Source organism: Juglans microcarpa x Juglans regia, chromosome 3D (genome assembly GCF_004785595.1).
Source record: "Juglans microcarpa x Juglans regia isolate MS1-56 chromosome 3D, Jm3101_v1.0, whole genome shotgun sequence".
Classification (NCBI taxonomy): Eukaryota; Viridiplantae; Streptophyta; class Magnoliopsida; order Fagales; family Juglandaceae; genus Juglans; species Juglans microcarpa x Juglans regia.
Window position 1 is genome coordinate 20,579,103 of NC_054598.1, and position 13,158 is coordinate 20,592,260.

A 13,158-nucleotide genomic window follows, 5' to 3' on the forward strand; every position below is an offset into this window, starting at 1 on the left:
TATCCATTGAGTTGTTAAAAGCAAGTGACTTGCTCCAAAAACTCCCAAGTTTGGAGAGAAAAGTCCCAAACACAAAAGAATTCTTATTGAATCAATTTTCGAAGCTTAAAACTTATCATCATATCATTTAAGTGCGTTCTTATAAACGATATTGCGTTCTTAACCCAATTTCTAATATCTTGTATTTAAACTTGCAAAGCAGAAACGTGCAGCAGCTAATCATACATATAATGAGGGACAGTAGCTAATCATGCCATAAATGCAGTTGAGTTTTCTCTTAAGAAGACATGTTCATTTGCATGATAAACGCTGTCAGATAGCGTATATGAGTGTATCTTGGACGGGAGAAGGGTGGAGTAGTCTACCTACATCATCACCAGCTTCTATAGTTACACAGTGAGAAGAAAGTGCATAGATAAGAAGATTAGAATCCTCTTACATGGTAAGTGGGTGGAGCCAACCTACATCACAAACTTATATATTTACATGCAGTGAGGATACAAAATGCATGAATAAAAAGGATTCTTATCCTCTCACGTATAAAGATAGGTCATGCTAAAATAAACTCTATGGAGGTACCTTATGCCACTATGGTGACCATGGAGTAATGAACAAGTTGGAAGCACAAAAGGCACCAATCTTTTTGCCCTGCCCCCATCAGATACATCCCCACTTTAACAATTGATTTCAGCATGTCTAGGTCCAAACTATGATTAATATAGAGGCAACCTTCAAATCAAGGCCAAGGGTGTTGTATTGGTGGGTGTGGTCACTCCCTCAGATTCTTCCCTCCTCACAGAATAGGCAATAGAAGCTCATTCATGAAAAATTCTGACCCTGATATCTACTTGTAGATCCATTCATTTGCACGGCCTCCAGACTCATCCATGTCTATAAAAATGCTAACTGCCTGCAGCAAATGACCAATCACAATGTAGACAAAATAAATGAACCGATAAAGTCTATGCTACTTGAGGTCTGAATTTAGCTCTTTTTTTTTTGTTTGGAAGTAGAATTTGTCTAACCTTTTTGAAGTATTGCCGACATTCTTTTTGAGTTTACCCTAGTCCTAGACTACAAATGCCTATAGTGCATGGCAATCTATTTGCTCATAACCAGGCCTACTTAGAGATTACCCAGGTCTAGAGAAAAATTATGTGAGCAGGGTTATGTGGTTAGTGGGCAGAGGTCTTTAGTGCCCTTGACCATCAAGTAAGGAGAAAAAAGGCTAAGAAGGTAAAACATAAAACTAACAACAATACACTGTTCCATTACTACTCCTAGCTTTACTATATTTGATTGATCAGCAAATATCGTTCACAAAAAACATGTACAATCTTTTCTTCTTCAATTAACAACTTTTCAGTTCACCATTTCTTTAAAATCATATACTGAGGTTTGCCAGTATGTAACAACGCATTAATTTAATTTCTGGATTTGGTAATGCACCAAAGGGATATTGTTAATTTATAAATAGAAAATTTGGTTGTATGAATGACAAAGGAGCTAGAAAAACTTATTTGGGTACTTGTACCACACAAGATGCTTAACTGGTGTCGATTTAATTGGTCTGTTTCAACTGACATAAATAGCATCACGAAGGATACTGGCTGCCAGACACTTCCAAAATGGTAGAAAATAAACAAGGAAACCAGCAATTGGATTCAGACTTTTCAACACCAATGGAAAAGTTTGAATAACCACTATATACCTCCAGTTCCTGTAATTCCAATTTGTTAAAATTGCCAAGAAGAAAAAGGAACCACCCGTGGGACTAAACCCTAGATACATGACCCCACCTGCCAGAACCAAGTAACAGGTAATTCAGGGGTACTCCTAGTGCAAAATCGAATCCAAGATGTCTTAGTCATTCATCCCAAGCCCACCCTTCGAGCATTAGACTGCACTTATATATTATTGTTCCAATTATAATGTTTTGTAAAGGAAAAAAATCAATTCTATGAAATGACTAGACTACAAATGCCAAGTTAATTACTTCACTTAATACGGTGACTCAGAAAATACTTGTATTTTTCAAACAGTATGTAGGACCATCTAGCTAGAGTTTAGGAGGTTATGTGGGTCTTGGGGTATGGCCTCTAGATGACACTTGGGACAATTGTTACTACTTTTCTTAATGGTTCTGCTTGCTGAATTATAAATTTGATGTTATCCTTGAAGCTTTCAATCTAGTTTCAAAACTGGTGTATTTTGGTTGATTTTCACAGTCTAGATTATTTGACAAGATTACTTAGTATGGTTTAATTTATGATGCCAAATTTTAGATAAAATGCTATTTTCTTTGGTGTCAGTTATTACTTGCTGGGGTATATGAATAATATGTATATACAGGTTTTGGGAATATAAGTCTTAGTCATTACCATGTCCATTGGGGTTTGGGTTGCGACGTATTTAGAGATTAAACAGTGGCTTAGTTCTCGCTGTTTGAGTGATTATTGCATTCAATATATTTGCTTTGGTCTGAAATTCCACATCTCTAAATACTTTGTTCATGCTATTTACCTTGCATGTTCTTTTCTTTTCTTTTCCATCTAAATCTGGAGAAACAGACATTGGATAAGTGCTTCCAATTTCTAGAGCTAATGTTGCAAGTATTTTTATTCAGAAGCCATAAACTTGACCTCCTTTCTGGAGGAACACATAACTCAGTGTTGATGAGTAACTTTAGAACTATTTAGAACTTTTAAGTACAATTTTCTCATTTGGGCTATCTAATTACAGGGACAATAAGGTGAATAAGGTGAAAGAAATGGAATGATACTACAGTGATGATGTGAAAAAGCAATAGTCTTATCTCTTGCTTTCTTTGCAGAAATTGGTAGATCCCAATTAATGTGTCTCGAGGCTAAATGTTTATTTTCCTCAACTAAACATTTAGTCTTAAATGAACAACGAATATATGCAAGTTATTGAACTTCATATTTACCTTTCCTATCCGAGGTCGCTCTTTCAACTTTGCTAGACTGTTTCGTATATGTGAGACAGCTCCCCAACATTTCAATGTGTTTGCCACGTCATCAAGCCTCAATAGATACTCTTCTTCAGTAAGCGGAAAGGATCTCTAAAAGAACAAGGTAATTGGAACAATCCCATATGAGAATAAATAAGCTCTACCATGATAACTGAATTATTATAAATCACAACCATTATAGGGAACGCGCTTATAAACTAAATTAGAGAATTGGAATTGTATGTGTAAGCAGAAGTAATTTGCAACTTTATAAAAAGGTTATCCAGGGAAAACTTCATTTGACTATCTCTATAGGCTGCTTTTTAAACTGCTTTCTATATACATATAAGTATATTATTTCTCTCACCAGATTTGCATCCTTTTGCCTTTTTTTCCTTTTTCCTTTTGAATGATAATCCTCTTACCAATATGTAACTTGGGATTTCATTTCCTTGATAACCCAATTGCAGAGATATGTTACCAATGATGGTTAAATATCCCTTTTTTTAGATCCTTTCTTTGCTGAGTTCTAGTCAGATGGTTAATATCATAATATAGGGGGTTAATATGCAAGTTTAAGACAACCATGTTAATCTTGAACTTCAACTGAAAAAACCTCTTCCCAAATTGACCAAACTATAAATAAATGTTGTTGGAACTTGGGATCCCATCAGCTCACATGGTTTTACTTTCATAAATATGTGGTCTTGCCTACACATGAATCACACCCTTTTACAAAGACCGTTTTGAAATCCTTTTGTAATTCACTCCTACCTTTCCTCAACCAACTCTGGTGGCAGAGCGCAGAAGATTTTTCTGCTGACTTAACTCTCCTTTTCCGGGAAAATTTCAGCTATTTTCTCAGCCAACTGAAGTTACAGTCAACTCTGTGGTGCTCTGCATAATAACTATCGTCTTCATTCTCTTACATGAAAAAATGGCCGCATGAAAGACTTAGCAAGGAGATTTCTGAAGTTCAACAATAGAAAGGGAGCTTGTAGCACACAATGAGAGAGGCTCGAGAGAAGTGCCTCGTAACAAGATTGGTGTGAGCTGCTGTCCATTTTGTTTGCTCATTCACCATTTTGTCTCTCACAGAGAGAGAATTAAAAATAGAAGAAATTATTTTTGCCTAGTATGTGGGAGTAAGTTTTGGGGTGTCTTGGGATTTAATTTGAATGTTTTTTCTTCACCGCTATTTTGTACTTCATCTTTGGTTAGTGGATTTCTTGATCATCATTTTCTGTGGATGTACATCACATATAGGGAAACATGTAAATGTCCTTGTGTGTGGTTGCTTTATGGTTTTTGTTGTGCTCATTATCCTTTGCACAAGTGGCATAAGAGTCTAGGTTTGGGTTCCAGATCAATGGTGAAGGTCAATATGATGAGTACCAAGTATGACATAGAGAAGTTCAAAGGCAAGAACAATTTCTCTTTGGCAGAGAAGGATGAAGGATCCTTTGATACAAAAAGGAGTCTAGAAGGTATTACTAGGATAGAAAAGAAACCCCAGATGAAATCCTTCATAAAATAATTGACAAAAAGGAACCGACAAAAATTAGATGGTTTGAAAATAATGAAATGGCTGAAGAATAAGTTGTGCATGAATAAGGTATGATATGATTTACACATGAAGTACAGTTCTGCTTAAGTGGTACAATAACTTCAATATGTTGAATATGCAGTAATTAAACTTTCCGCAAAAGTTGAAAAGGAAGCGTAAACAAAATACTTTGATTAGAGTTGCTTTCCCCTTCATTCAATTAGGTGGTTACAACATTGCCCATTGGAAAAAGGCGTTAGGATTGGAAGAGGTAACAGGATCCCCATGATCGCATGAAAATAGGAGGAAACCTGTTGATGATCAAGCTGATAAGCTCGTGGCAAGGTTTGAGCTATGGCGTGAAAAGGATAAATCTAAGAGAAAGAATTGCATGAAGTAGTCACAGTCTCATCAGGAAAGGACAATGAATATCAGTAAAATTCACAACCAATAAAAATGCGGAGTGCTTAAGAAAAATCTAATATCTCTAGACACATCAGGTTCATTGGTTAATAACTACTCAGCCAGATACACGTTAGAAAAACAACTATAGCTGCATTTTTAGTACAGAAAGGTAAAAAATAATTTGACAATTTACAAAAGCTAATTGGTTGGGAATACAGTTATAGGTGGATTGCAGGGATAACGATTCTCTCCATTCCAAGTGAAATGGATTGTATCCATTTAGTGTAAAACACGGTGCACTTTAGCTATTTCACATGTCAACATGATAAAAAATCACGAAAATACCCATTGTTTTAGACTAAATGGATCCTACCTATTTCAAGTGAAATGGAGAGGATTTATTTTGATTTGCACTTTGCAGTATCTAATTTGGCAGAATCAGTCGATGATGATGCACTTTTGTGACATATGTGACTTGGTCATATGGGTGAGCAGGACAATTTTGGACATCACATACGAAATTTGTAGAAAGATGTAAAATCATGCAAACTGGATATCTAAGAATACTGTATATGGGACAGGCAAGGATAGCTTTAGGGCTGCATCTCATACTGGCAAAGTTTTTCTCAAAGTTGTTCACGTCATTCAGATGTTTTGGACTAATAGCAGTGTCTTCCAATGGTGGTGCATATTATTTTGTCAGGTTTCTTTTTAATTATTCTAGAGAGGTATGGATTTAATTAATGAAATTAGAAAAATGATAAGGCATTTTAGGTAAGATTTAATTATTCTGAGTTTGCAAAATAGAAGGCATCAGTCGTCACTTCAGAGTTAAAAAAACTCCATAGCATAATATAGTTGATGAGAGGATGAGGAACTTTGTTGGAAAAGGAAAGTTGCAAGAGGCTGAATGAAAGGATTGTCTAAAGGTTTCTAAGCCTGAGGCAGTTAGTTTTGCATCACAAATTGATCTCCATCTGCAGTAATAGTTATCAAAGTTTTAGAGAAAGTATGGACACTAAACCAGCAGATATTTACTTTATAAGTAATTTCTTGTCTTGCTTATGTTCATATGCAAAGTGAAGAGCTATCGGAGCTAGATTGAAGATTAAGAAAGAGCTTATTTCTTGGACTTTGAAGTGATGTGAAGGACTATAGTCTATATGTTTTGAATTCAAAAAAGAAGATTGTATGAGGGATATTGTATTTTATGACGACCATGTCTTGAAGAAGAGTGAAAGATGAAGCATCAACTAATAACCAAAAAGGGAAACAAGTCCTGGAAACGGAGTTTGAAGACCATAGATCACCCATGGATAAGGTGATGATGAACAGATTTTCACAAACTTAGAGCACTACGACGAACTTTATTCCCTTAGTAAAGGCAGAGAGAAACATGATTGGAGGAGACCACAAAAGTATGGGCAAAGAGAAACGTGATTAAAGGAGACCACAAACGTGTTCTTTGAAGGAGACCTCGAAGGAAAACTTTATTTTACGACGAACTTTCAAGTTGTTGCCAATGTTAACACAGCAACAGTTGAATGTTAGCTATGTCAGAAGAGGTTGACTAGCTTCAGAAAAATGAAACTTGAGTGGGTTTTCTTCCGTGACCCCCTGTACTTGGCTTTACATGATGGTCAACCTAACCTGCCCATCTTTTTCCAGAAAAGTGACCTGCTTGCTGGAAATTGGTCCCTTCAGTTGTGTAACAAGGCATCCACAAGGTTGTAGAATGCAAGTGGGTCTACAAGAAGAAAGAGGCAGTGCCGAAAAGGAGCCTATGAAATATAACACTTAACTAGAAGCTAAGGAATCTTTGAGGCTAACGGGACTGGTAGAGGAGTTTGGTATAATGGCTAAACTCCTTCTCTTCAAGTTCAATCATTGCTTTGACTATCGGTGTTTATAGTTAGGGACTTTTAGTGGAGACATTCTGAGGAGCTTTTGTGTTGTCTGACTTTACAAAGTTTGGGCCAAGGTTGCTATTTTTTGTTGTGACTGAGAATCCCACAAGCCACAAGGTATTTCTCCCTGAATATGTGGTCTTCCTCACAAGTGTATGGCAGCCTCTTTCCAAGACAGTTTTGGAATTGTTTAGCAATTTCCAGCTACTTTCCTCATCCAATTTTGGCAGCAAGACCTAAAAGTTTCCTTGGCTTAATCTCCTTTCCCAAACCAATCCAGTGATTTGTTCATCAACTGAAGTTTTATCTAGCTGATTTTCTAGTGCTATACATAGTTACCAAGGCCTTCATTATTTCACAAGAAAAAGGAGCAGTATTTAGAGAATTAGAGAGACCTGGTTTTGGCGTGAAAACTTAAACAGAAGAAAATGAGGTCGTGGTGCACCACAAGAAAAGAATTAGAGAGGGCTGCTGTACAGCAAGTGCTTTGGTGTTAACTTTTGTCTTTCATTTCTCTTTCTCATGGTCTCTTTTATCTATCATGGCTAGAATATTGAGGTAAAAGAAAATTATCTTTGCTCTGTGTGACTCGTAGGAATTTGCTTCAATACATTTGGTTTGGAGTGGTTTTTCTTCACCGCCACTTTTGTACTGTTAGTGGGTTTCTTTCTAATCCTCTCCACCTGTGTTCGTGGAGATGCTTCGCATGTATAATTCCTTTATATTATTTACTACCATTCTGATTGAGAAACTTTTTCATGATACTTAATAAGAATAGATATGTAGTGCAAGAATTTGCAAACCTGCTCCATGTACTTCCACATCACATTCAATGCAAGAAGATTTCTTCCCATGAACTCCTAGAGAACGGTAAATAAAAGTAACTGTGAAATTCCAAAAAGATTAAAAGATTAAAAAAAAAAAATGGACACAATTTCCTTCATATAGCAAACATTTCTAGTCAACGATCCTCTCAAAATTATTGTGTGCACAATTTCGATGCAGATGTTACAAACTTTTGGCAGATCTTAGGGTCGTTTGCCATAGAACCACCAGAAATTTGGTTTTAAAGGCAGTACATGAGTAATCAGGTTCCAGATTCGATAACAAAAGAGACAATCATCCATGTAATCAATCATCTTATTCTTACTACCATAGCTCGTGTTATCACATGTTAACGAAAAAAATTGTGCTGATTTAAACTCACAACACTTCAGCAAACAAGCACAATCTTAGATAATTTCTCAGCCACGCTAAACAAAAGGTACAGGCACTAGCATGCAGTTGTTTGGATATAAGAAGCCTCTCAACTCATCTCATCTAATTATTACAACTTTCTTAAACTCCCACACAAAGTACAATAAACAATTCAACTTTTTTAAATCCCAAAACAATAATAATATTAAAAAATAATATTCTAATAATATTTTATTAACTTTCATCTGAACTCACTATCTAAACCTCCCCTAAAAGAAAATATAATGATCTTGGATGGAGCCTATCATGAATGATAAATCAACCTTCATTCCTCCAATCATTCTCGCACTAATAATTGCTCCATAATGCATGTACTTGAATCTTGATGGTATCAATGTTTTTGAGAGGAATTCCATTATTTTATAAAACCCACCACATTAACTTCCAATGAAAGTTATTAAATGCTTCCTTGCTTCCTTATAGGCAATGGAAACTATTTGAGGTCTCTATCTCTCTATGTTGCACTTGCACCCATGCAGAAAAATTGCTTCCACAGAAAATCATACTAGGAGGATATAACTGAGTCTATAAAACTGTCCTAAATTTTACTCCTAAAAATTTATGATGCAACTTAAACTTGATGCCACACTAAGTGATGCAACTTTCAATATCACCTTTATTCTACAAGTGAAATTAAATTGGTTTCTCTCCTTTAATCAAGTGCCTTCTTAGTTGTTAGAATTGCATGAAAGATAGTAATCACTTATAAAGGAAAAAGAAAAGGAATAAAATATCAATTGGTTACCTGACTTTGTAATGGTAACGATGATGAAGAGACATTACAATATCAAACGCTCAAAAAGACAAAAAATATTTGATAAAAATGGATTACATAATTTCTAACAAAATTTCAAATGTTTCCTGCGTGATTTCGAATAATTACATAATTTCTAACAAAATTTCAAATGTTTCCTGCGTGATTTCGAATAATTATAATTAGAAAAAGTAATTAACCCTCCCCTGAACTACCGAACATTTTGCAACATGAACACTAAACTATCAACATATTTCAATTTGCATCCTTCGCAAGATGTGATTTAGATTACACCAAATAGATTATTTTCGTTCATTTTAAGGGTCAAAATTTAAGCAATGGTGGAGACATGCTGGTAGTTAAGGATGTGCGTTGCTTCCTCTCATAGCTTATGATACATATCGCAAAGTGTAACATTTCTAATAGTCAGACTTAGGCCCATTTGGATACAGAAATGGTTTCATCTCATCTCATCATTAAGACTTTCCTAAATTCTCATATAAAATATAATAAACAATTCAACTTTTTCAAATCCCAAACAAATAATAATATTAAAAAATAATATTCTAACAATATTTTATTCAACTTTCATCTAAAACCATCTCATCTCATCTCACTATCCAAATGGGGGCCTTGTGCAACGGGTCCAAATTAGCTAACAACATGGCTATTTTCAAATATAGAAAGCATACCTTCTTTATTAGTTGAACATCATAAGACCTCCCATACTTGTCCCTGATTAGGTTTGCAAGGTCTATTCCACTGAAGGTGGAATCATCTGTGCCAACAATTCTTTCAAGATTTTCTCGAAGTATCTCACTGTTCATCTAACAAATGTAGGTTAGGTGAATATGAATTCAGAACATTTGATTATTCCATAACTAACTCTACGTAAATTTGCAGAACAAGTAAGAATTTTACCACAAAAACAAGAATGGACCAGGATCCTCTCAATTTGCTGTGAAACTGATAGACCCATTCATGTTTAAGATGTAATTTTCACAAAATATTTGCATTGTGCCATGACATTTGACATCTCATCCCACCAAAACATTGTTTCAAAGCAGTGGAAATTATTCTAACTGACTTTAAACGATGTGACACTTTATCTTTCTTGATATTTTGTATAGTTAAATTTCCAAGGCAAGTCAACCTCCACTAATTTCGAAAGAAAATCAAGAGATTCCTTATTCAACAAGAATTTACTGACGTCAAATATAATTTTACAGCTGTTAGATTCTATTTGAGCCATTTCTGCAGCCATTAGAGGACTAGTAGTGGACTCAACTTAGCTAAATTTTGGACAAAGTTTAGCTAGGTTGCATAAAATGTGACTACAATGGACTCAATATAACTACAGTAATTTTAGCCAAAGGTTTTTTCACTGGCCAAATCTGGCCAGCCCAAGTTACTGGCCAAATATTGTTTTGGGCATAAAAAATTATTACTCCTTCCTTTTTCTGCCCTTCTCCTTATAGAACCAGTTCGTAGAGATAGGAATGCACTGTTTGGTGGCTGTTAACAGTCGAAGAATCCTAAAAGTTAAGGAAAGTCAAGTCAATTTAAGGAAAAAAAAAATCTTATTTTTCATTTGGCATCAAGGGAGAGTTCCATTTGGCATTTGGCATTTGTCTTTCCTGTATGTGAATGTTTGCGTAGGCTAACTCATATTTTTAATGAGCATTCTTGTAAATATTCGAATTATAATTAGAATTAAAATAAATGAAAAGGTCAAAATCAATATTTTAATAGAATAGTGATAGATTTGGAGAGTTTGTTATTTGGTGTAAAGCAAAGGTGAGAAATGTCAACATACTCCTCCAGTTTCGCTTTTTGGGGATTCTTTCTCATTATTACTATCTTGAGAGTCATCTGGATCCATGCCATCATCCGCCATACTGGCCAGGACAGGCCTGTATTTCTTAATACCTTCATGATATCTACGATCAAGGCATTGACCATGGAGGAAAACCAGTTTTTCCAATCTTCTGGAAGGAGGATGTCTACCAGAATATCCGGGAAATGGAACTTTACCAGATCTTCCTTTAACAAAATGCTCTTGAAATCCTAGTGACCAATTATAACGGTGGCTTGAGATGGTGCTCATCATATCCTGCAAATATAGGATCATCCTAAAGTTAGTGAGAATCTTTTCAGAGAAAGTCACGAGCACATCTGACTAGCTCATCTTTTCCAAGAAAAGTTATGAAGAATAATAGAATTTAAATAGCACAACATATTATTGCAGACACAAAATAAGACATACTAAGAGGATGGTTAATGTAGTTAATGGAAAATTTGTAAATTTCAATAAAAGGTTATTGTTGTTTTGGGACTTGAAATGACAAACTTTGCAGCTGAATCATTTCAACAAAACCACTTCATAAACTTAACTAGAGTTTTCTCTCATTTTTCTGCAAGTTCGAGATTCTAATAGTCAAAGCAATAAGTTCAGAAGTTGATTATGTATCCTATCCTCTCATTTTTTTCAGATTGCATATTCTAGGACATAGTACTCTGTACGTGTACTCTTTTGTCCCGAATAAATTTTTTTATAACAAGAAATCTTGGAGACCATGCAAAAGTAACATGTCTTTTACCCAGTTAAACAACCCTTGTAACGCATCCCCATCACCTGAATCAAGTAAATCAATAGCTTTTTCACAGATGGGGTGTGGCCCCTAGAAATTGTTTGCACCAAATAATCCAGACCTTTTAAACCTGGAGAGAGTATACCACCAAAACCAAGGACCTTACCACTGGAGCCAACCCCTAAGGGTTTGTCCCAAATAACTAACACAAATAAGGGGAAAAATACACTTTTCACCCTCCAATTAACAGGGGTTCTGTGTTTTGCATCCCAAACCACCAAAGTTACCACATTGAATCCCCCCCCCCAACTACCAAAACTAGAGCATAACACTTCAGTTTAAATAGGAAGAACAATTGATCATTCCCACCAAAGTAGAAATTCATTTTCGACATAATGTGGAGACATATTCATTATGCTTTATATGCACGTAACAATTAGAAGTAGAGAGATGACTGTTTGTACCAATTGCCCTAGTCGACAATTTGACTTATATGTCCGGTTGTAAAGCAAACTGGACTTCCTAGATTGATATAGAGAATATAAAATGAAACTATGACCTCCCCGTATCTGTAGTTCTATATGAACTTTGTCTCTGTTAATCACCTTAGAAGATGGAACGAATTCTGCTCGGTAAAACTTGGTTAAGCGCATCACACGTCAGTATAGAAAGATTATCCTTTTTGTTCACCTCAATGTTTACATAAACTACACGTTCTGTAATTGGTCATTTTGTTAACTTGTCACGTTTTCGAAAAGCAAGTGTTTCCCGCGTACTCATGAACAAAAATAAATAAATACATAAATTTAATGAACAGAATTTGAAATTTTCCCTCCTTAGAAAACTCTTTATTTGACATGCAATTGGTTTTTCGAGGAGGAAGCATCCTTTTCAAGTTTTTTTTTTTTTTCAAAGTGCAGATTTTTCTAAAACCAGAATTATTGCTGGAGTGAAGATGTATACTTCATTAATTTAAAGAAAAGAATAAAAAAATAAAAAACAGCAAATGAGAAGAGAGAGCAGAAGTCAGACGAATTCATAAAAACAAAGTGCATATTGAAGTTTGAACTCAAGAACAAAACATAGCTCAGAAAAATATGAATCAAACCACATAATGAGACACAAACTTAAAACGAAAATAAGTGAGGAGAGAGAGAGAGAGAGGGAGAGAGAAAGAGAGAACCTGGCGGTGAATCAGAGAAAAATGGGAAGCAGGGGATGTTCGATTTGGATAGAGCAGAGGGGGAGGGGAGGGCCTCAAGTTTGAGCGGAGTAACCATCAGGCATCAATCAGCGGAGAGATTTCTTTGTTTTATAATTTTTTTCTTTAAATAAAAAAGAAAGAAAAAACAGGTAATAATAAGGACCTCTAGTTTGGTGCTTAACGCAACTGCCTTACATGCAGATGACGTTCGCTTTCACAGTCACACGAATACGTGACGGACGTGAGGTTATGTCTATGAGAAGGAAAAAAGAACTTGCACGACATGAAGTGCGGTTGCGTCTTCAATCTTGGTAGGGTTTTCGATGATCATATTTACAATCGTAAAATGTGTTAGTGTCTTATATTTTTTATAGAAAAAAGTAAGTATATATTGAACTTATATGAAAAAATTATTTATTTAATGAGTTTTGTTATATACAAATAAGTTTGCGTACTAATTTTTGTATTAATGTTGTTGCCTTCATATTTTAAATTCAAATTATCACTATTTTTAATAAAATCT

At 35.2% G+C, this 13,158-nt stretch overlaps 1 protein-coding gene across 5 annotated transcripts; it reads right to left on the minus strand.

The window, feature by feature from the left end:
- Positions 1 to 397: 397 nt before the first annotated feature.
- On the minus strand, positions 398 to 12,771 carry LOC121254388. 5 transcript variants are annotated; one of them, XR_005938619.1, is made up of 7 exons: positions 12,615 to 12,771; positions 10,657 to 10,953; positions 9,533 to 9,667; positions 7,633 to 7,689; positions 2,948 to 3,082; positions 1,800 to 1,901; positions 1,008 to 1,720 (listed from the first exon to the last, which is right to left on the minus strand). XR_005938619.1 is itself a non-coding variant. In XM_041154398.1 (6 exons), the coding sequence occupies exons 2-6, from the start codon at positions 10,948 to 10,950 to the stop codon at positions 845 to 847; spliced, it is 687 nt and encodes a 228-aa protein (XP_041010332.1). In that variant the 5' UTR covers positions 10,951 to 10,953; positions 12,615 to 12,771; the 3' UTR covers positions 398 to 844. The 5 variants fall into 5 exon arrangements, 4 of the variants coding, with proteins under 4 accessions (XP_041010332.1, XP_041010335.1, XP_041010333.1 ...); XM_041154398.1 differs by lacking the exons at positions 1,008 to 1,720; positions 1,800 to 1,901 and adding an exon at positions 398 to 910; XM_041154401.1 differs by lacking the exons at positions 1,008 to 1,720; positions 1,800 to 1,901 and adding an exon at positions 398 to 910 and having other exon boundaries at positions 9,533 to 9,659; positions 12,615 to 12,709.
- Positions 12,772 to 13,158: the final 387 nt, after the last annotated feature.